Source organism: Moschus berezovskii, chromosome 18 (assembly GCF_049115385.1).
Source record: "Moschus berezovskii isolate FMDL1 chromosome 18, NW_MosBer_1.0, whole genome shotgun sequence".
Lineage (NCBI taxonomy): Eukaryota > Metazoa > Chordata > Mammalia > Artiodactyla > Moschidae > Moschus > Moschus berezovskii.
The window spans coordinates 63,907,482-63,931,580 of NC_142477.1; the positions used below are offsets into that span (position 1 = coordinate 63,907,482).

General features: G+C 41.3%; 2 protein-coding genes across 5 annotated transcripts in view; one reads left to right on the forward strand and one right to left on the reverse strand.

The window, feature by feature from the left end:
- SGTB (small glutamine rich tetratricopeptide repeat co-chaperone beta) overlaps positions 1–897 on the reverse strand; it is a 48,311-nt gene extending 47,414 nt beyond the window's left edge. For both annotated transcript variants that reach the window (XM_088827730.1, XM_055421984.2), the window contains exon 1: positions 714–897. The gene's annotated coding sequence lies outside the window, so the exon portion shown is untranslated. The remainder of the gene's footprint in view (positions 1–713) is intronic.
- A 116-nt stretch (positions 898–1,013) lies between these two features.
- Positions 1,014–24,099, forward strand: part of NLN (neurolysin) — a 106,072-nt gene continuing 82,986 nt past the window's right edge. For 2 of the 3 annotated variants that reach the window (XM_055421971.2, XM_055421970.2), the window contains exon 1: positions 1,014–1,229. Coding sequence is in view for 1 of the 3 variants with exons in the window: in XM_055421970.2 (XP_055277945.2) it covers positions 1,189–1,229 (41 nt within the window). In the remaining 2 variants the exon portion in view is untranslated. Of the gene's footprint in view, positions 1,230–1,686; positions 1,891–24,099 lie in introns of those variants that run through there. The other variant, XM_055421972.2, reaches the window with a different exon arrangement.

Sequence of the window (24,099 nt, forward strand, 5' to 3'; positions counted from 1 at the left end):
GCATCTTCATTTCATGAAATTTTTTTCAAATGTATGCATAATTTACAATCCACCTACTTTTGTAGGTGGAGAGAGTTACCGGATGAGGAAATTGATTAGTGAAAGGTTGTTCAACCATTGAGGGACATTTTTAATAAAAATGCCATTTCTAGTCAATCAACAGACATGTCAGATAATCACTGCCCAAGTCGATGGATACTACAAGCCGACCAATGCTCCCTGCAGTAGCTGTGCTCTCGTGGACAGACTGGAAGCTCCGGGTCATGTTCATTCACATGGAATACTATCGCATCCAAACAGTGGCGCAGGGCCAGCCGGCATTAATGGCTTATTTCCACTAAATCGCATCATCCATCTGCTCCCCAGGTTCCCTAATTCAAAGCCAGGGTGTGGTACCCACCGCGAGGACGTTTACTACTCGGTGCTTATTTTAAAAGAGAGCCCAGCCTATAGGCCACGGGGTTGCAAGTCCTAAATAAGGACCCAGGGCAGAAGGGTGCAAAAAGAATGGGGAAGGGGAGAGGGGACGCGAGGCGAAATGAAGAGGTCCAACCTCCTCCAGGCTCCTCCCCATTCCTCTCCCCGGAGCACATCGACCTCCTTCTCCCGCCCTTCGTTACCCAGGCCTCGCCTTAGCGTTTGCTGCGGGTGAGCCGTGCAGGCCCGGACTGGGGCGGCGGGAGACGCACCCCTCCCAGACAGAAGCCCCTTACCAGGGAAGAGGATGCGAAACGGTGGCAGCGGCCCGAGGGCGTCCGTATGTGTGTCCGCCTGCCCCCTGGTTCTCCGGGCTTCAGCCTGGCTCGGGAGCGCAGCACCGCCGCCAGAGGTGGCCCAAACTTGCCCGGCTCCCAGACCGCCGCCGCCCCTCAGTCCACCCTTCGCTGCGCTTGGCTCCGGGCCGCTGTCTCGCCAGAACCGCCCCCGGGGCGGGGCGAGACGCATGGGGCGGGGCAGGGGCGGGGCCGGGGGCGGGGCCGGGGCGAGGGCGGGGGCGGGGCCGGAGCGGGGCTGAAGTGGGCGCCAGCGTGGGACTGCCGCACGTGGGAGGGTTCAGGCCCAGCTGGCAGCCGCCGCCACGGTTGCCTCCTGCGCTAGGCCACTGCGCCGCTTCCCGGCGCCCCGCCACCCCCACCCCCAGACTGGAGGACAACGCGCCCGCAGCCACCGTCTTCTCCCGGCTCTCCCATGATCGTCCAGTGCCTTTTGGCTGTGCGAGGCCTCCACAGGTACCTCCCGTGCGCGGGTTAACCTTGACCGCGGGCGGGGGTCTTCTGCCTGGTCAGTGCCAGGCGCCCCGGGCCCAGCCTTTCCCAACAGCACCCCTACGACGCTCTTGGAACCTTCCCTCCCCACCGCCCTCTTGGTCTACCCTAAGGGACACCTGGCGCGGGAACGTAGGGCCACCTTTCCTTCCTCTGCTCCCTCGGGAGGGCATCCATTCCCTTTGTTTGGGACTGCCTCGACTGCAAGCAGTCAGACTGGTCAGAGGCCCGGCCCGAAGGAGTGCAGAAAGATGATGGGGATAAAATCGCTGGACTTTCGCCCCCATCCGGAACTGCAGACCTGTCGTTAAAAGTGAGGGCAGCTGTAGACTCGGATAACAATTCTCATTTACTCCTCGTGTGCATCGTTGGCACACAGATCGTTTAATATCCACACAGAAAGGAATCGCTATGATTTTGCTGCTTATTTCTGTCCATGCTTTCTAATTTCCTTTTCATTTACTTCTTCCGTATAAAACATTCTGCTTCTTGCCGGGGCAAATTGACATGGCCCAAAATGGAGGAAAAGATTTCTTGGACACGGTCTGGGGCAGCTTCAGCGCTGTTTTGGACAGATTGCTTAGCGCCCAACCACACCCCTCTGCAATAGACCAGTAGCAAGATGGTGAGTGAGAAAATGAAATTCTTTTCCCCGCTGCGACGGATGGAGTGGTTTTCAGAAACAATGAGACTATCACCCGCATTCCCAAATCTAGCTTTCAACTGAAAATCCGAATGAAGAACCAACAGAAAAAGGGAAATGTGTGTTTCTCGCTGGATCCTTATAAAACCATTTTAGAACATAGCAATCAACATGTAAGCTTTTTAACAGTTTTCTGTTGTACGTTGCCACTCACCTTATGCTGCTCAGTCTTTATAGTTTTGGTGCATTGGGAACCCTAAAATAATCATAAAGAGTTCATGTGATGATTTTGGCCGTATTTCAAGCTGTCCTTTTAGTCTGCAGTCTTTTTTTTTTTTTTTTTCTAATTCCTGTCAATCAGTTTATTATTCATTGCATATTTACACTGTAAATAGTCTGCAGTCTTTAGGTGGTAGAGCTGTCAAATGAAGCTATACCAGCAAATGAGGAAATGTGACACAGGTGTAAGAAGAAATAATAAATTTCATATAAGACAGTAGTTCTCAAACTTTTTAGTCTCAGGATCTCTTTACCACTCAAAAATTACTGAGGACCTAAGAACTTCTTGTTTATATGGGTTATATCTTTCCATATTTACTGTATTAGAAATGAAACCAGGGAAATTTAAAAGTATTTATTAGTTTTTTTTAAACAGTAATACATTTGTTACATGCCTAAGATTTTTAATGAAAAATAACCATTTTCCAAAATTTTTCCTAAAAAAATCACCAAGAAGGGTGACATTATGGATTTTTTTCCCCTTGGGTTTGTGTGTGTGTATGTGGTAAAATATAAATATAATTTACCATTTTAATCATCTTTAAGTGCATAATTCAGTGGCATTATGTGCATTCACATTGTTATGTAATCATCGCCACTATTCATCTCCAGAACATTTTTATTATTCCAAACTGAAACTCTGCATGGGGATTAAACAATAACTTTTCATTATCCCCTCTTCCAGTCTCTGGTAATCACTATTCTCTCTCTCTCTCTTTGAATGTGACTATTTTAGATTCTTCATACTAGTGGTCCTAGAATATCTGTTCTTCTGTGACTGGCTTATTTCACTTAGCAATATGTTCTTAAACTTCATCCATGTTGTAGCATGTGTCAGAATATCCTTCCTTTTTAAGGCTGAATGTTATTCTGTAGTACGGATATAGCACATTTTATTTGTCCAGTTGTCCATCCATGGACATTGGGTTGTTTCTACGTTTCGGCTGTTTTGAGTAATGCTGCTGTGATCATTGGTGTGCACATATCTGTTTCAGTGTCTACTTTGAGTTCTCCAGGATATGTGCCTTGAAGGGGGATTACCGAATCATACGGTAATTTTATGTTTAATTTTTGAGAAACCAGCATACTGTTTTCCACAGGAGCTATACCATTTTACACTCCTTTGGCAAAGCATAAGAGTTCTAGTTTTTTCGCATCTTCATCAACACTTATTTTGTTTTGCTTTTTTTAAAAAAAAAGAACCATCCTAGGAGTGGCACTGTTTTACTTTTGCAAAACAAATGTATGACTTAATAGAAGATAGCTGGATCCTTCCACATTTTTTCTGTTGTACTGGTTTTTTTGGTTTAAGAAAATTGAAAAAATCCCACCCATCATGTGTAGTTGTAAAAAGAGAAGTATTTTAATAGGCTTTTTTAGATAATCATGGATATTCTTTGATATCACATCAGAGTTTGACAAGTGGTAGTTTTTGAAGTATGGTTGCAATGTGAAATATGAAACTATCAGTGTACTTTTCTTACTGTTGCATTAAAATCCATGGGTCTGTCTTACAATTTGAATGAATCTTTAACCTATGCATGATTTTGTAATATCAGACACTTAACATTTGGAAAATTGTGGCTCACTGTGTTACACATATCTTCCTAATGTTCTAAGGTGCCTAGAGTTTTATCTACCATTGCTTTTCACCATCAGTGCAGATGTCAACCAAGTGAAAAAGGTAGATAATGTCTTAGTATTTTTATGAAATTCTTTCAACCTCATGTACTCCTTAAAATGGTCTCAAGAACTACTGCCCATATGCTCATCCAGGAACGCAGACCACATTTTGAGAACCAGTGATACGTGTTATGCAGATTCTTTGTTTATGCGTGGAAGGAAATAAACATAAAAAACCATACAGTTGTTACTTTTTTAGGAGCTAGCAATCTACCATAAATATATCAACTTTTTTGTTACTCAAGGACATATATTGCAGTTAATCAGTGTACTCTACTGATTGATGGTCCAGTAGTCATCAACCCCAGGCTCTTAAGAGTGACTTAATAACAGAATCTCTGTTTCAAAACCTGTATCTTCCTTAAAGAGTAAGTACTTGACCACATGGAAGGCCCTCTGTGTACTCCTAATCATTTTCCTGTTCCCTCTGACACTTGGGAATTAATTTTAGTGTTACATGAGTAACTAGGCTTATGATATCTCTTGGGTTTTCCTAAAGGCAGAGTTACTATAGACCCCCTTCTCAAAGCCACCGTGGCAGCCAGGATCATTGATTGGGCTATTTAGCCAATTTCTTGGGAATAAGTAGACTGGGAATCTGGAGATTGAATTGTAGTTGCTGTTCAGCTAACCTTGTGACCTTAATTAAATCACCCAATTTCTCGGATTTCTCTTGAATTTCTTATTTTGTAAAATGAAAAGGAGTAGGTTAAATGATGTCTAAGACTTCTTTCAGCTCTTGCTGTCATTGCAGTTAAACCAGGAGAATTTCCCCTCATGGAGTCTAGATTGCAGACAGAGCATGTGAGCCAAGCAATATCTGATGTATATTATAAAGTAAGGGATGGTTGGGATGGTCAGAGAAATGAGAGAAATGATTCAACAGTGCTTAGTCCAAATTATAGCTGTGATAGCACTAATTTCATCTTTCCATTAAACAAAGAGCCTTGATTTGTAAAATTAAGATAGCAATACATATTCCCTGTAGTAATTGTTGTTCAGTCACTAAGTCATATCTGACTCTTTGTAGCCCACGAGGCTCCCCTGTCCTTCACCATCTCCTGGAGTTTGCTTAAATTCAGGTCTGTTGAGTTGGTGATGCTATCTAACCTAACCATCTATTGATAAACAAAAGAAAATATACACAATTCACCTATCCAGAAGAACCAGTCATTAATAGCTTCTAAAATATTTTTTGTAAAGAGACATATTTTTAAAAATATGAGATTATATAATACTTATTCTATAATCTTTCTGTAATATAAACATCATTCCATAATACAAATACCTGTAATGCAGTTATTTGTGGGAGGTTTGGTAATCCAATAAACCCTACTTTTTGGACATATCAACTATTTCCAACTTTCTACTGTGAGTAAAAGTGCTAAGATCAACATTCTAGCTATCAAATTTTTAAGTCCTTAGTTATTTCCACAGCAAGAGTTCTTAATGATGGAATTTGAACATCAAATGGTATGCATATCCTTCAGGCTTTTCTTGCTTGCTACATATTCTCCTCCAAAATATTTCTACCAAAATATGCTTTTATCAGCAGAATGTGCAATGTTAGTTTCCTACACCTTTACCAGCACTGAGCATTTTAGTATTTTTTATCCTTACCAATTTGATAAGTGGAAACGTATTATAAAAGTTATTTGCTTTCTGAGGTGAGAATTTATTCATATGGGAAATCTTAGAAAGTCAAACAAATTAAATTACAGCCATCCATAACTTAAACAATATTTCTGTATCTGACTATAATTAAATAAAATTGAGGTTCTCCCCCCAAATCCAGTATATATATGCCCCAAATTTTTAGAGCAATGGTGCTAGAAAAAGAAAAATTAACTAATAAAAGGAAAGGTTAGTAGTTAATAATTATCAAAGGCTAGACTGAGATTATTTATAAAAATGGATTTTTAAAAGTTGGAAGATTTATATTGATCTTTGCTGTTTTTGTTCTGTCACCTCTTTGATTAACACAAAGCACAGAACTTCCCTGGAGAAGGAAATGGCAACCCACTCCAGTATTCCTGCCTAGAGAATCTCATGGACAGAGGAGCCTAGCAGGCTACAGTCCATGGGGTTGCAGAGAGTCCAACACGACTGAGCAACTAACACACAACACACAGAACTTCCATAGGGAGAAGCACCTAGATTAAAACCTGAAGAACCAAGGAAATGGATGTTTACTGAGTACATATTGTACAATATATCCATAAGCCTCTGCATTAGGGATGCCTATGGCCAGGCAGTCTAGACTAGATTATGCAGGCTATAGAAATCTGGAGCCAGTTTGCTTCAGTTTGTCTGCCGGCTCTGCCACTAACTAGCACTGTGATCTCAGGCAAACTTGCTTAACTTCTCTGTGTCTATTTCCTCATCTCTTAATTGGGAATTGATTGGCTGGTTTCTTCACTCACCAAATATTTGCTGAGCATCTAATGTGTGCTAGATAGGATAAAAAAATGAACACAGCAGCCAAAATACCTTGTGTTCATGGAGTTTACCTTTGCAGAAGAGATTACTAAGGAAAATTTAGAGTGTGTTAGATGGGGAATTGTGCCAAGAACAAGAGTAGGGACTTCCCTGGTGGTCCAGTGGTTGGGAGTCTGCCTGCCAGTGCAGGGGACATGGGTTCAATCCCTGGTCCAGAAAGAGCCCATGTGCCGTGGAGCAACCAAGCCCATCTGCCACAACTGCTGAGCCCACACTCTAGAGCCTGTGCTCCACAAGAGAAGCCAGAAGCCACTGCAATGAGAAGCCTGCACACTGCAACAAAGGGTAGCCCTTGCTGGCCACAACTAGAAAAAGCCCACATGCAACAATGAATGAATTAAAAAAAAAAAGATAAAAGAGTAAGAGTAAAGCCAGAAACAGGGCACCCCAAAATTACAGAGATGACTGAAAAGGGCTCACTGAAAAGGTGATTCTGTACCTCAAATACTGTTTGAAAAAGTCAAGAGGCCATTGTGACTAGAATGGAATACATTTCAGATAGGAGGGTGGGGGATGAGACAAGAGGGAGAAATTGTCCTCGCCTGGACAAGAAGACCTAGTTCTCCTTTCTGCCAAGAGTGCTCACACAGAACAGTTCACTCCCAACACTTCTGGTCACGATGTGTGTGGAGGTATTTTACCACAACAAGCAATTCTCTTACACCAACTAGGTATCCAGTAATTTAACTCAGTTCTGCCCCTTTCTACCTGGAGATAGGATCAGATTCCACAGCTCAAGGACTCAGTCCCACAAGACTGCTCCCACCCTCCTCAGAAGGTAGTTGCACGTCCGTGTTGTCACCTCTGCTTCTGACCCATGGGCTGTACATCTGAGGTTCCCACAACCTTCTTGAGTTTTATTAATTCGCTAGAGCAGTTCACAGAATTCAGGGGAACACATTTCCCACTTTGTGAAAGGATATTTTCTGTGAGCAACCAGAGAAGGAGATGCATAGAGCAAGATCTCCCAAGCACAGGAGGTTCCATTCCCTTGGAGCTGGGGTGTGTTCCCCTCCCAGTGTGGGTGTGTTCGCTTGTGGAAGCTCTCGGAAGGGGCTTTACGGCATCTTCATCAGGTAGGCATGATCAATCACTAACTCCATTTTTCAGTCTTTCTCCCTTCTCAAGAGAATGGGGGCTGGAGCTGAAAATTCCAAGCTTTAAATCATGACTTGGTCTTTCTAGTGACCAGCCCTCATCCCAGAGCCCACCCAGAGTCCCCTCATCAGAACAAAAGACTCCATGGCTTCAGGAGCCTTGTATCAGGAACCAGGGTCGGAGATGGAATATTAGAACAAAAGAAGCTCTTACCAGCTTAGGGATTTACAAGTGTTTTAGGAGCTCTGTGTCAGGAACCAGGGCCAGAGAACAATATGCATCTATTTTCTGTTAACTCACATCACCTTTTTGATTGAGAGATAATACATGTAGAGCGCTTTGAGCATTGTCCGGCTAAATCCATTACTATGGAGTACACAAGGATAAATGTTTATTTTTGCTGACAAATCTATATGTTTGTTGGGCAGTTTTTCTGGCCCTGATTGGCTCATTCTGCACCTTGAGTCAGCCATGGGTTGTGTAGGCAGTTCTGCTGATCTTGGCTGAACTCTCTAACATGTTTGGGGGTCTAGGGTGGCCAAAGCTGAGGCCACTTGGCTCTCTGCCACATTATCTCTCATCGTCCAGGAGGCTAACTGGCTTGCTCTCATGGCAGGGCAGGCGTCCATGAACACCAGTTTGGTTCAGTTCAGTTCAGTCTCTCAGTTGTGTCCGACTCTTTGCAACCCCATGGCCTCCCTGTCCATCACCAACTCCCGGAGTTCACTCAAACCCATGTCCATTGAGTCGGTGATGCCATCCAACCATCTTATCCTCTGTCGTCCCCTTCTCCTCCTGCCTTCAATCTTTCCCAGCATCAGGGTCTTTTCAAATGAGTCAGCTCTTCACATCAGGTGGCTAAAGTATTGGAGTTTCAGCTTCAACGTCAGTCCTACCAATGAACACCCAGGATTGATCTCCTTTAGAATGGACTGGTTGGATCTCCTTGCAGTCCAAGGGACTCTCAAGAGTCTTCTCCAACACCACAGTCCAAAAGCATCAATTCTTCAGCGATCAGCTTTCTTCACAGTCCAACTCGCAAATCCATACATGACCACTGGAAGAACCATAGCCTTGACTAGACAGACATTTATTGACAAAGTAATGTCTCTGCTTTTAAAAGTGTTGTCTGGGTTGGTCATAACTTTCCTTCCAAGGAGTAAGCGTCTTTTAATTTCATGGCTGCAATCACCATCTGATTTTGGATTTTGGAGCCCAGAAAAATAAAGTCAGCCACTGTTTCCCCATCTATTTGCCATGAAGTGATGGGACCAGATGCCATGATCTTTGTTTTCTGAATGTTGAGCTTTAAGCCAACTTTTTCACTCTCCTCTTTCATTTTCATCAAGAGGCTTTTTAGTTCCTCTTCACTTTCTGCCATAAGGATGGTGTCATCTGCATATCTGAGGTTATTGATATTTCTCCCAGCAATCTTGATTCCAGCCTGTGTTTCTTCCAACCCAGTATTCCTCATGGTATACTCTGCATAGAAGTTAAATAAGCAGGGTGACAATATACAGCCTTGACGTACTCCTTTTCCTATTTGGAACCAGTCTGTTGTTCCATGTCCAGTTCTAACTTTGCTTCCTGACCTGCATACAGGTTTCTCAAGAGGCAGGTCAGGTGGTTTGGTATTCCCATCTCTTTCAGAATTTTCCACAGTTTATTGTGATCCACACAGTCAAAAGCTTTGAAGACCTCCTGAGGCCTAGGCTTAGAACTGGAATTCTGTCAGCTGCCACAGTTTCCTGGACTGGCCAAAGCAAGTCATAAGGCCATGTCAGATTCAAGAAATGGGAAAATAGATCCTGACTTTTGATGGGAGGGAACAGCAGATTCAAATTATAGGAAGGCATAAATATGTAGAGGGATGGGGCCATTTTAGCAATTAGTCTACCACACTGGCACACAAAAGCCCAATAAATATTAGATATTATTTTTATATTTGTGAATTGCCTAGTTATATTTTGGGAGTTTTAAATTGAGCTTATTAATTTGTAAGAGCCCTTCAGATGTCGCAGTTTTCTTGTCTTTGAATTTTGGGGTGGATTGTTATTGCTTTTTGCTTTTTTGCCCTATAGAAGTTTACATTTTTACTGTAATAAGACATATCAGTCTTTTTTCATTTATAACTTCTGCCTTTTTCTCATGCCTAGAAAGCCCTGTCCTACTCCAAGACTGTAAGTTTTTTAGATCACCTACATTTCTTATAGTACTCTTATGTTTCATTTTTCACAGTTAAACCCTTTCTCTGTCATGAAGACTGACATTTTTTTTGGAAAAGACTTTTTCTAATTATTAAGTGAACCAAAAAGGAAATCAACACAGAAACTATAGTAAGTATAAGAGAAAGGCCAGCTTACTAAATATAAGTTTCTGATTTACCATAGCTTACTTTCAAAGACCTGTCCTTTTCCACCTACTCTGAGATTTTTCTATACCTCCTGCTTAGCATTCAAAAGGATAGTCTCATATTTCTCGCCACATGTAGCTGGTATCTTTGATACCTAATCTTATTTGTCATGAAGACCAAGAGAAAATTCTTTTTCTGCCTCACATTGTAGGCAGAGCTATGGGGACTGAAATAGTCATAGCTTTCAGGTAACACCTGCTTGCCACAATGGATGACATTTATACTATAAAGCTACATTGTCAGATCTTATCATTCTAACACTGAAAATTATACCGTTATACAGCATTCAGATTCTAATATGAATTTTCTGCCAAGGCACAACATAAAGAAACTCTTAACTATTTAAGTAAAAGAGAAGATGAATGATATTAGATTCCAACTACAAAATGGACAGCTTTTTTGGAGGTCTCATATTCAGTCATTTTTTCATTTTGCAAATATTTATTGAGTATCTGCTATGTTATTATTTAATCTCAATGCCACTTATCCTAAACTATATTTACAACATTCCTATAAATCCTCTCTTTGGCCATTGTCCTCTTCTCAGTGAATGTCACCAGTTACCCAAGTCAAAAGACTGTTCCTCGCCTTTTCTCTCTGACCTTCCTATCAACTCCCAAGTCTTCAAATTCTTTCTCTTCTTTATTTGAGGTGTCACCACTGTAATCCTAATCTTCATCGTCAGTCTTCGCCACAGTTTTTGCTTCCTATTTATATACTTTCCTTATGAAAACCAAGATCTTTATGAAATGCGAATGTGGTGCATCACACTCTTAAAATTCTTCTTTTGATTGCCATGAATCTTAGGATAAAATCAAAACTCATTCATATGGTTTATAAAACCCTATACAGTTTGACCATGACTTAGCTCTCCTGGCTTCTCTTACTCAGTGTTTTAGCCAGAGAATTCATGGTGTTCCCAGAGTAGTTGCTTAAAAAATTTATTTAGTGAATGGATGGATGAAAATATGTCATCAGTGATAATGACTTAAAATTCAGCATTCATTCCTGATATCTAAGGAATATAGGCCTAGATTGGGCATTTTTATATTGACAATGACAGTTATAACTTCCACTAGAAAGTAAATATTTCAAACTCATTATGAAATAGCTTATTGTGAATTTCTTTATGCAAAAAAAAAGTTGCCAGAGGAAATTTCTATTATCTACTTGTGTAGTAAAAAATTACAGTGTAGAGTAATATGCAGCAGAAAGCTAACCTGACCAGCAGACTCATAGGAATTTTGAGTGTGTACCAGTTAACTATGAGGCAGAAAAGAAGCCACACATTAAAAGACATGATCTTTGTCATATTCCCTTGTCACCTCAGGGTACATTCAAATAGTGACTCGGTGCCTTACAAACCCAGTTGGTGGATCTGTACAGTAATAGTCTAACTAATGAATACTGTATATATTAATATGGGCTTCCTAGGTGGCTCAGTGGTAAAGAATCTGCCTGCCAGTGCAGGAGATGCAGGAGAAACAGGTTTGGTCCCTGGGCTGGGAAGATTCCCTGGAGGAAGAAATGACAACCCACTCCAGTATTCTTTCCTGGAAAATCCCATGAATGTAGGAGCCTGGTGGACTATAGTTCACAGGGTCACAAAGAGTCAGACACCACTGAGCGACTGAGCATACAATATATGTTAATATACATTAATATATTAGTAGCAAAGCTTATTCTACATATGTCAACCTGGATATGGAAGAAGTTGAAGACAGTGCCAGGCTCTGAAGTACTGGGTCAGAAGCAACCCACCTGAGAAGGAACAGAAAGTGAATTTCTCATGAGTGGGTCTGGACCGGCTCAGGGGAGGGAAGCCAGACTCTCTGGACTTGTATGACCTGGGAGCTTCTTGGTCCTGGGGAAACTCATGACATTAAGCAAAGCATAATCCTAAGAAAAGCCAAAATACTTGTTGTTCAGACCAAGAAGGTAATAACATGCGCTTGCCCTGCCTGGTGGAAGAAGTACCCAGAAGAATGCAGAGGAGACATGATGTGGATTCATATCCCGGAACCCACCTCATTCCTACTCCACTAGATCTAGACCCTGTGCTCTCTGTGCTGTGCTCCCATAACTGCACAGAAATAGCCGAAGGGAAGTCAGAACAGAACAGACCTTCTTGGAATGGCTAAAAGGACCCAAGGCTACTCAGTAAGGTGTTTAGCAGCTCATCAAAAATGTTTTTAATGACATTGAAAAATTATAAAGTTACAGAAGAGATACATAGTAGAATGTGGTTGATTGAAACCTATATGTAACTTTCAAACCTTCATTCCCTCATGCCACAAATATTAACAATGCAGTTACTATATGCCAGGGACTGTGCTATATACCAAGAGGAATGTAGATGTAACAGACTTAGGTCCTATTTGCAAAGGACTTAGATTGTGTTTGCTTGTTGAAATTTACTCTGTACCTCTCTCTTTATCATACTTAATTCTTGATCGCTTGCCTAAAAAATACACCTTAAGATTAATAAAGGGAAAAGAATATTAGGCAAAAAAGAATTAAACACTAGGGTCAGTCTAGTTCTTCTAACTGTGTTCAGAATTGTAATGTGAGCTTTCTGGCAGTAAAGACAAAGGGAAAACAAGCATATCATTAAAAATGATCAGGGACAGAGTTTTTCCTGGTACTGTTGTGAGATACAGTTTTCATGTGGTGAAATGTGCATGATATGGGGGAAGTTGTGTAAATGCAGTGAATACCTACATAGTATAATGTATGTATTATGTATGTGTATACGTAGATTGTTATGGGCTATTTCTTATTCTGATCTTTCTTAAAAGGCCAAGTTATGATCAACCTAGACAGCATATTAAAAAGCAGAGATATTACTTTGCCAACAAAGGTCTGTCTAGTCAAAGCTATGGTTTTCCAGTGGTCATGTATGGATGTGAGAGTTGGACTGTGAAGAAAGCTGAACACCGAAGAATTGATACTTTTGAGCTGTGGTGTTGGAGAAGACTCTTGAGAGTCCCTTGGACTGCAAGGAGATCCAACCAGTCCGTCCTAAAGGAAATCAGTCCTGAATATTCATTGGAAGGACTGATGTTGAAGCTGAAACTCCAATACTTTGGCCACCTGATTTGAAGAACTGACTTATTTGAAAAGACCCTGATGCTGGGAAAGATTGAAGGCAGGAGGAGAAGGGGATGACAGAGGATGAGATGGCTGGATGGCATCACCGACTCAATGGACATGAGCTTGAGTAAACTCCAGGAGTTGGTGATGGACAGGGAGGCCTGGTGTGCAGCAGTAATGGGGTCTCAAAGAGTCAGACACAGCTGAGTGACTGAACCAAACTGAACTGAAAAGGCCGAAGCAATACAGGCTAGTAAGGGTGATAAGGCACACACATAAATAATTAGAATCCAAGATAGAGGGTGATAAGTGCCCTGGAGAGTAATAGAGAAGTTGATGTGGGAGTTCAGGGGAAGGAGAGATTTCTTTCAGGATAAAAGAAAGTGGCAAAGTCATAATTGGTCCTTGAAGGTAGGATCTGGATATAGGAAGACCGGGAGAGGAGTTCCCTTCCCCTAAGACTATTTGCCAGAATTTAGGAACTGGCACATTGAAGTAAGTTGAGTGTCCAAGGGAAACATGCTAAAAACTAATGAAATGACTCCAAGAAAAAGAATGTTGCTACACCTTAAACTTATACTGTGTTATATGGGAATTACAGCTCAGTAAAGCTGGAAAAAGAGCAAAGTTCAGTGTGTAGAGATTTATACCCCTCAAAAAAAAAATAGAAAAGAGAATGTGCAAACAGCATGACTTTGGAGGCTGACCTGGTTTTAGATGGTTGTATAATCTCACAAAGCCTCAGTTTCTTCAGTCCTAAAATAAAGATAACATTTACTACCTCTCATAATTTTTGTAAGGCGTGCAGGAACTAATGTAGATGGGAACATCTGTCACAGTGGTTGATACCATGGGTACATAGTAACTTATAATTTTCTCCCTGCCATTCAAAGTAGAAAAAAGTAGTTCTAAGGACCTGGATAATTAAGGACTAACTACGATCTTCTTCAACTCATGGCAGGGTCACGTTGTGATGAATGCATAGTAAGTTGAAAAGTCAGAATCCTTTTAGGACACCTAATCTACCAAACATCATCAGATTATCCTGCTCCTGCTGCTGCTAAGTCACTTCAGTCGTGTCCGAGTCTGTGCAACCCCATAGACAGCAGCCCACCAGGCTCCCCTGTCCCTGGGATTCTCCAGGCAAGAACACTGGAGTGGGTTACCATTTCCTTCCCCATCAGATCATCCTAGCCTACCTTAAACATTCTCAGAGCACTTACATTAGCACAAGCCTATTTTAATAATCAAGTGTTGAATGTCTCGTGTAATTGACTAAGTACGGTACTGAAGGTGAAAAACAGAAATGTGTGGGTATAGAATGATTGTAAGTGTATTGGTTCTTTATCCTTGTGATCACATGGCTGACTGGAGGCTGCAGCCTACTGCCCAGCTCCATGATAGAGTATCGTCCCGTGTAGCGCTAGCCTGGGAAAAGGTAAATATTCAGAGTTTGAAGAATGGTTTCTATGGAATTATTTTCACACCATCATAAGTCAAAAAATCTTAAATCTAGCCATTGTAATTCAAGGGCTGTATATGTTCATGGTTATTGAAAATTACAAATGCTTTATCAGTGACTGGGAACAGGATATAAAGACCTACTAGTAAAACCTTAGTAGTGAAAACTTAGAATTCCTGAGGATCTCAACTCCCTGGGATACCATTCTAAAGAAGAGAGTCTTAATAATATCCAAGATGAAATCTTACACATAAGCTAAACACATCACCTGTATGCGATCAGGATGATGTAAGAGCAGCCCATGGGAAAAACTTAGAACCTTGACTTGTTTTTCGGTTTCACTGTGAATCAGCCGCTTGATGTGGCTGCCGAAGAACAAGAGAGGAAGGAACTGCTAGTCAGGTGACACTCTAAGTCTGGGGTGTTGGTTGCCAAATGCAGTGCAAACTTTTCAGTCCTGCCTTTGCTCAGTCTCCATGTAACATTTACACTGTTGGCCACACATTCTTTCTTGATTTGCCCAGAAACAAATTCCTAATTTTATTCTGCTATGAGCATTCCTCAAATTTATTTCAAGCTTTATTTTCCTGACACTTGCCTCTCAAACTCTAGTTTTTCTCTGCTGTAAATCTCTTTTCGGACACCTTTCCTTGAGCAGACATACATGCTGGAGTCTCTCCCCCATACACTTCCATCTGAAACATCCCCTCAACCCACCGGGTATGCACTTTTCCTTACCCTACTTTTTCCAGACTTCCCGTGTTCTTATCTACAAACTGTCCTGAGAGGCCCCAGTCCATTCGAAGATTGAACATCTGAAGACATCTGTAGCTGTGTCTCCCACCTGAACCCCTCTCCTTGCCTTTAGGTTCATATATCCAATTGCCAGATCACCATGCTTTAACACCCTGGCGTATCTCACAGGCACTTAAAATTTGTCAACATTTCTGAAGTTTACCTAGTAATGTTTCCCCAAACCTGACCTTGTATTTTCTGTTTTCAAGGGTAAATTTGCTGTGTTCATTTGCTACTGTCCCCTCCAAACCCACCTAAACTAGGAACTATGATATCCTGTCTTTCACAAAGTCCTGCCAGTTTTACCTCTTGAATGTTTCTTGGACCCACTGTTTGCTTTTCCTCTGCTACTACCACTTTAACTTAGTTGTTTATCTGAATTGAAGCCTCCTAACTGGTTCTCCTTTGCCTCCTAAAATGGACCTTTCACAGTTCCCACAGCTGATAGAGTTCCTAGCTAAAATACAGGTCTTATACTTGCACACTTGTGTTCATAGCAGCACTGTTTACAATAACCAGGACATGGAAACAACCTGAGTAATAATTCCATTGTATATGCACATCTTTGTGTGTATGTACACATCTTTTTTTATCCATTCATCTCTAAATGTCCATCAACAGATGAATGGATACAAAAAAGATGTGTTACATATATACAGTGGAACGTTGCTCTGCTGCTGCTGCTACTGCTAAGTCGCTTCAGTCATGTCCAACTCTGTGCGACCCCATAGACAGCAGCCCACCAGGCTCCCCCGTCCCTGGGATTCTACAGGCAAGAACACTGGAGTGGGTTGCCATTTCCTTCTCCAATGCATGAAAGTGGAAAGTGAAATTGAAGGCGCTCGGTCATGTCCGACTCTTGCAACCCCATGGACTGCAGCCTACCAGGCTCCTCCGTCCATGGGATTTTCCAGGCAAGAATACTGGAGTGGGGTGCCATTGCCTTCTCCGAATGGAACATTACTCAGCCATAAAAAGAATGAAATAATACCATATGCAGCTACATGGATGGACCTAGAGGTCCAACCTTCATACTAAGTGAAGTAACTCAGAAAGAGACAAATACCATGTGGTATCACTTATATGTGAAATCTAAAATATGACACAAATGAACTTATCTACAAAGCAGAGACAGACTCACAGACGTGGAGAACAGACTTGTGATTGCCAAGACGGAGGGGTGTGGGAGAGGGAAGGAATGGGAGTTTGGGATTAGCAGATGCAAGCTCTTATATAGAATGGATAACCAACAAGGTCCTGTTGTATAGCACAGGGAACTATATCTTCAATATTAATATTGAATATTAATATCTTCAATATTCTGTAATACACCATAATGAAAAAGAATATATATGCAACTGAATAATGTTACTATATACCAGAAACTAACACATAATTGCAAATCAACTATACTTCAATAAAAAATAAAATTAAAAAAGATCTTACCTTCCCACTCAAGGCTTCCCATTGCCTTTGATACAAAGTTTAAGGTCTCCAGCATGACATAAATGAACCCGTGGAATCTTGCCTATCAACTTCTCCAACCTCATTTCTAGTTCTCATTTCTAACTTCTAAATGGATTGTAATTCTTGTAATATGCTAAACCAGTGATTGAAAATGGGCCTTTGCTAATCCTATTCTCTATTCTAGGCTTGCTCTATTCTCTATTCTATGTTTCTTCACAAGCGCCATCCCATCCTTTTGTGGATAATTCCTACTCATGCCCCCTCCCCAAGAAGCTTGCTCTGACTCCCCAATCTGAGTTGAGTATTGGTTTTCTGTCCATCTTGTATGTAATTCTATAATTTCATTTTTACTATATTGTTGTTATCTGTGCCTGATACTCGTCTGATCAATGAGTATATGCTGCTGCTGCTAAGTCACTTCAGTCATGTACGACTCTGTGTGACCCCAAAGACAGAAGCCCACCAGGCTCCCCCGTCCCTGGGACTCTCCAGGCAAGAACACTGGAGTGGGTTGCCATTTCCTTCTCCAGTGTGTGAAAGTGAAAAGTGAAAGTGAAGTCCCTCAGTCGTGTCCGACCCTTAGCGACCCCACGGACTTCAGCCTACCAGGCTGCTCCATCCATGGGATTTTCTAGGCAAGAGTACTGGAGTGGCTTGCCATTGCCTTCTCCGGATTTGGAGCTCAGGGGAAAGTGACCACAGAGCTAGCTGCTGAAGATAAAAGATGAATAAGGCCTCAAGGACCTTACTGGCTAATCTGGCAGTAATTCATTCTAATATGTTTTTCTGCCAGATTAGCCAGTAAGGTCCTTGAGGCCTTATTCGTCTTTTATCTTCAGCAGCTAGCTCTGTGGTCACTTTCCCCTGAGCTCCAAATGCACACTCCACATCTCTGTATAGATATCTCACCCGCATTACTAACTCAGTATGTCTAAAATTGAGTGTCAGTGTACCTCCCATGTCCCCAACCTTCTCACTCTCCTCCAAAAAAGAAAAGGAAAGGAACTCTACTTTTCCCAAACTCTCTAGCTATCACTCATATCCAGGCAGAACCAACATGGTCATCTTAGACTCTCTCTCCCCTCACCCTCATTTCACCAAGGCTTGTGGGGCTGCTATAGAAAGATTGAGTCTAGGTGACCTCCAGTTCCGAAACTCTATTATTCTATTGGTAAGCAGCAGCTTGGCTTACACAAAATAATTGTTTTAGGTTGAAAGAGGCAGCTTAGTAAATATTGATGGTTAAGATTTCAGACTCTGGAATGAGATTTCCTAGTTCACATCCCAGATCTGCTGCTTACTTTTCTGTGTGACTCTGGTAGGACTAACTCAACCTTTCTCTGCCTTGGTTTCTTCGTCTGTAGAATAATGACTAAATAAGATAATGGATTAAAAAAACAGCACAGTGAATGGATACAATTAGAGACTTCATAAGTACATAAATGACTTCAAATTATATTCAAGTAGGTGCTTTCCTTTCCTTTCAGTGTGACTTCCAAATCTCAAGAACCTAAGGTTGGCAATTCATCTTTCATCTTTTTAGGAAATGTTTTAACATTTTTTTATATTTTATAAAATATAAAATATATTTTTAATTTTATAAAATATAAAATATATTTTTATATTTTATTGGTGAGGAAACTCTCTTCTCTGCTTTAAAGAGTAGCTTTAAAGGGTTGGGAAGATCCCCTGGAGAAGGAAACAACTATACACTCCAGGATTCTGACCTGGAGGATTCCACGGACTGTTTAGTCCATGGGGTTGAAAAGAGTTGGACAAAACTGAGCAACTTTCACTTTTGATGTACAGACAGTCTAAGAATTTTAAATCATTTTTATCATCTTGAAGTAACTTAAATACAAGGTATCTTTGTTATTTTCCTTTCTCACATAGTCTGTCAAGGGTTCAATCCCTGGGTTGGGAAGATTCCCTGGAGAAGGGAAAGGCTACCCACTCCAGTATTCTGGCCTGGAGAATTCCGTGGATTGCATAATCCATGGGGTCGCAAAGAGTCGGACACGACTGAATGACTTTCACTTTCACAAAAGTAAATGACATTTGAATTCCCCCTAGAAGAAGGACCAGACCAACAAGATAATTGGAACATGGCACAGGTCAACACAGAGCCACATGGACCATGTCCTCTGATTATGTCTCTGCCTATCTCAATTAGGACAGGAGGGAATCAAGAAAAGTAATGGGTGTTAGTTTGATAACTATGGGTAACTTGAAGAGACTGGCCCAATTGTCAGAGTGATTGGTGTGATTGCTGATACGTATTTAACAGCATTGACGCTGGAGTTACCTTGGATGAGTGATCTTAGATAAGTGATTTGACCTCTCTGTGCCTCAGTTTCATTTCTAAAAATGAAGATAATAGAATCTCTGTCACAGTGTTGTTCAAAGATTAAATGAGTTTGTATATGTAAAGAGTGCCTGCTGTGTAAATGTTTTTGACGTTGTTTTTATTGATGGTAGTGGCCAAACAGCAAGTAGAGGCTTATTCATTAACTCGATGATGTAGCAAGCCAGCCATCTAATACTCGTGCTCCAGGTTGTCAGCCTTAAGTTGAAGATACACGAGAAGGCGGTATCACTTTGAAGCTTCCCTAATAATCCATTTATACCGGAAAAGAGTCTGATGCTAGGAGGGATTGGGGGTGGGAGGAGACGGGGACGACAGAGAATGAGATGGCTGGATGGCATCACCGACTCGATGGACATGAGTTTGAGTGAACTCCGGGAGTTGGTGATGGACAGGGAGGCCTGGCGTGCTGTGATTCATGGGGTCCCAGAGAGTCGGACACGACTGAGCGACTGAACTGAACTGAATGTAACATTCACTATATCTGCAATGATTACTTCTGACTTAATATCACTGAGCTTTGTTCTGAATTCAAGAATTTAAACCACCTGATTTTATAGGCCCCTTCCAACTGTAAATTTATGAATCTTCATTTACTGGTCAAATATATTTTGCGCTTTAGTTTCTTGTGTGTGTGTGTATGCGTAGTCACTCAGTCCTGTCTGACTCTCTGTGGTCCCATGGACTATATTCCACCAAGCTCCTCTGTCCGTGGAATTTTCCAAGCAAGAATACTGAAGCAGGTTGCCATTTCCTTCTCCAGGGAATCTTCCCCACCCAAGGATTATAGCCGCATTTCTTGCATCTCCCACGTTGGCAGGCAGATTCTTTACCATTGTGCCACCTGGGAAGTCCCTCTAGTTTCTTCGTATGTGTACTTTAATTTTCTCTTGGGGTTTACTCCATTTATTATCCCTTTTAATCTGCTTGTCAGCTTGTGTGGGTTTTTTAATGTTATCATGTTTTTCAAATGACGTGTCTGAGTTTAGAATAGCAACTATTTTTTTTTTTTTTTACTTTTTAGTGTGTAAATTTTCAGTCATAACTAAAAGTCATGAAATTAGGATAGCTTTAAAATTGTCAGCTCATTGTATATAGAATCTCGATAGAAAAGTGGTGGTGATGAAGCCGTTTGCAGGGCGGAGATCAGACACAGACATAGATAGCTTACTTGTGGACACAGTGAGGGGGGAGGTGAGGGGGTAAATGGAGAGTGGCAGTGAGATATATACACTGCCATGTGTAAAATAGGTCGGTACTGGGAAGCTGCTGTAACACAGGGAACTCAGCTTGGTGGTCTGTGATGACCTGAAGGGGTGGGATGGGGGTGGGAGGGCAGTCTAAGAGGGAGGGGATACAGGTACACTTACTTATTCATGTTGTACAGCAGAAACCAACACAACATTGTAAAGCAATTATCCTCCAATTAAAAAAATTTTTTTAATTGTCAGCTCGTGGCCAAACTCTTTTCATGTACCTCTTCATCCTCCAATTATTTTGAAACATATGCCCAATATTACTTTAATCATAAGTATTTCATATAGCTCTGAGATAAATTTTTTTTAAAAATATATAATCACAATACCATTGTCACATGTGAAAATAATGAACATTCATTTGTGGTTGAACCAGTCTTTAAAAAGAAAAGCGGGCTAGTTATTACCCAGGCCTAGAAAGAGGATTTAGACATCATTGTTCACTCAACTAAACCCATGCGTTCAGTTCAGTTCAGTCGCTCAGTCGTGTCCGACTCTCTGCGACCCCATGAATCACAGCACGCCAGGCCTCCCTGTCCATCACCAACTCCCGGAGTTCACTCAAACTCATGTCCATAGAGTCGGTGATGCCATCCAGCCATCTCATTCTCTGTCATCCCCTTCTCCTCCCGCCCCCAACCTTTCCCAGCATCAGAGTCTTTTCCAGTGAGTCAACTCGTCGCATGAGGTGGCCAAAGTATTGCAGTTTCAGCTTTAGCATCAGTCCTTCCAATGAACACCCAGGATCGATCTCCTTTAGAATGGACTGGTTGGATCTCCTTGCAGTCCAAGGGACTCTCAAGAGTCTTCTCCAGCACCACAGTTCAAAAGCATCAATTCTTCGGCGAACAGCTTTCTTCACAGTCCAACTCTCACATCCATACATGACCACGGGAAAAACCATAGCCTTGACTAGACAGACCTTTGTTGGCAAAGTAATGTCTCTGCTTTTTAATATACTATCTAGGTTGGTCATAACTTTCCTTCCAAGGAGCAAGCGTCTTTTAATTTCATGGCTGCAATCAGCATCTGCAGTGATTTTGGAGCCCAAAAAATAAAGTCTGACACTGTTTCCACTGTTTCCCCATCTATTTCCCATGAAGTGATGGGACCAGATGCCATGATCTTTGTTTTCTGAATGTTGAGCTTCAAGCCAACCTTTTCACTCTCCTCTTTCACTTTCATCAAGAGGCTTTTTAGTTCCTCTTCACTTTCTGCCATAAAGGTGGTATCATCTGCATATCTGAGGTTATTGATATTTCTCCCGGCAATCTTGATTCCAGCTTGTGCTTCTTCCAGCCCAGCGTTCCTCACGATGTACTCTGCATATAAGTTAAATAAGCAGGGTGACAATATACAACCTTGACGTACTCCTTTTCCTATTTGGAACCAGTCTGTTGTTCCATGTCCAGTTCTGACTGTTGCTTCCTGACCTGCATACAGGTTTCTCAAGAGGCAGGTCAGGTGGTCTGGAATTCCCATCTCTTTCAGAATTTTCCACAGTTTATTGTGATCCACACAGTCAAAGGCTTTGGCATAGTCAATGAAGCAGAAATAGATGTTTTTCTGGAACTCTCTTGCTTTCTCCATGATCCAGCAGATGTTGGCAATTTGATCTCTGGCTCCTCTGCCTTTTCTAAAACCTGCTTGAACATCTGGGAGTTCACGGTTCACATATTGCTGAAGCCTGGCTTGGAGAATTTTGAGCATAACTTTACTAGCGTGTGCTGCTGCTGCTGCTGCTAAGTCACTTCAGTCGTGTCCTACTCTGTGTGACCCCATAGATGGAAGTCCACCAGGCTCCCCCGTCCCTGAGATTCTCCAGGCAAGAACACTGGAGTGGGTTGCCATTTCCTTCTCCAATGTGTGAAAGTGAAGTCACTCAGTCGTGTCCAACCCCTAGCAACCCCACGGACTGCAGCCCACCAGGCTCTTCCATCCATGGGATTTTCCAGGCAAGAGTACTGGAGTGGCTTGCCATTGCCTTCTCCGACTAGTGTGTGAGATGATTACAATTGTGTGGTAGTTTGAGCATTCTTTGGTATTGCCTTTCTTTGTGATTGGAATGAAAACTGACCTTTTCAAGTCCTGTGGCCACTGCTGAGTTTTCAAAATTTGCTGGCATATTGACTGCAGCACTTTCTCAGCATCATCTTTCAGGATCTGAAATAGCTCAACTGGAATTCCATCACCTCCACTAGCTTTGTTCGTAGTGATGCTTTCTAAGGCCCACTTGACTTCACATTCCAGGATGTCTGGCTCTAGGTGAGTGATCACACCATCATGATTATCTGGGTCATGAAGATCTTTTTTGTAGAGTTCTTCTGTGTATTCTTGCCACCTCTTCTTAATATCTTCTGCTTCTGTTAGGTCCATACCATTTCTGTCCTTTATCGAGCCCATCTTTGCATGAAATGTTCCCTTGGAATCTCTAATTTTCTTGAAGAGCTCTCTTGTTTTTCCTATTCTGTTGTTTTCCTCTATTTCTTTGCATTGATCACTGAGGAAGGGTTTCTTATCTCTCCTTGCTATTCTTTGGAACTCTGCATTCAGATGCTTATATCTTTCCTTTTCTCCTTTGCTTTTCACTTCTCTTCTTTTCACAGCTATTTGTAAGGCCTCCTCAGACAGCCATTTTGCTTTTTTGCATTTCTTTTCCATGGGGATGGTCTTGGTCCCTGTCTCCTGTACAATGTCACGAACCTCCGTCCATAGTTCATCAGGCACTCTATCAATCAGATCTAGTCCCTTAAATCTATTTCTCACTTCCACTGTATAATCATAAGGGATTTGATTTAGGTCATATCTGAATGGTCTAGTGGTTTTCCCATGTGTAGATGACCCCAAAAGAAGACTAAATATTAAATAATGTACTGAGGAGAGAAATCTCTCTCCTGAGTGATTTATTAAGGATTTCAATTCTGAAAAGTGTGCCCCAAACACCAATAAAATGTGCCAGAAGCAATTTATTCCTCCTCCTAGAGAAAAATAAAAATGGAATGTCTTTTTGAGTTGTGGTTTTCCATGTATGTGGTAAGACCCTTTACTAATGAATTATTGAAGAAGTCTTGATTTCATTTGTGACAAAACACTCTATTCTAGATCCTTCACAGTCTCAGGTGGCTTTTCTTAAGCCAGTTAAAAGATTTAAGAAGTCTTTGCATGTCCATTTATAATAACTTTATTTAAAATTTATAATTATGAAACCACTGTCCTATACACGAAGCTAGAAGAAAGTCAATTTGACTATTATTCTATTCTTTTTCTTATTTTTCAGAATCTTCCACTTTTCTGTTTCATCCTATATAAACTTAGTGATTGGAACCTTTTCTTAAAGTTCTGTTTATTAAAAGTAGAAATATTACAAACATCTCTAGTAGCACAGTGCTTCATAAGACCTTAAGCCATTTCTTTCAAACATTTTTTATTTTGATTCCTGTTTCTTGGAAAAGATGACTTTGAAGAGTCCTTTTTTCATTTATTTGCAATGAAATTTGGAAACAAGAACTTACTTCCATTATATTCCGAAATCTAAAATAAAATTACCTTTTTTCATTTTTTAAAAAAATGGATCCCTAACATTTTAAGAAAGAGTTGGAAGTAAATCCTTCATTCCCAAGGGAGCCTTCGTATAATATAATTGGGTCTAAAGCCTTGTTGATAGAGGAAATTGTACACACTGAGATTTTATGTGGCACTGTTTCCAAATAGTATGTTTTCACTGTAAGATAGAGATTGAACCATTATTGTTTCCCTGGTCACTTTAGTCATCAAATTTAAG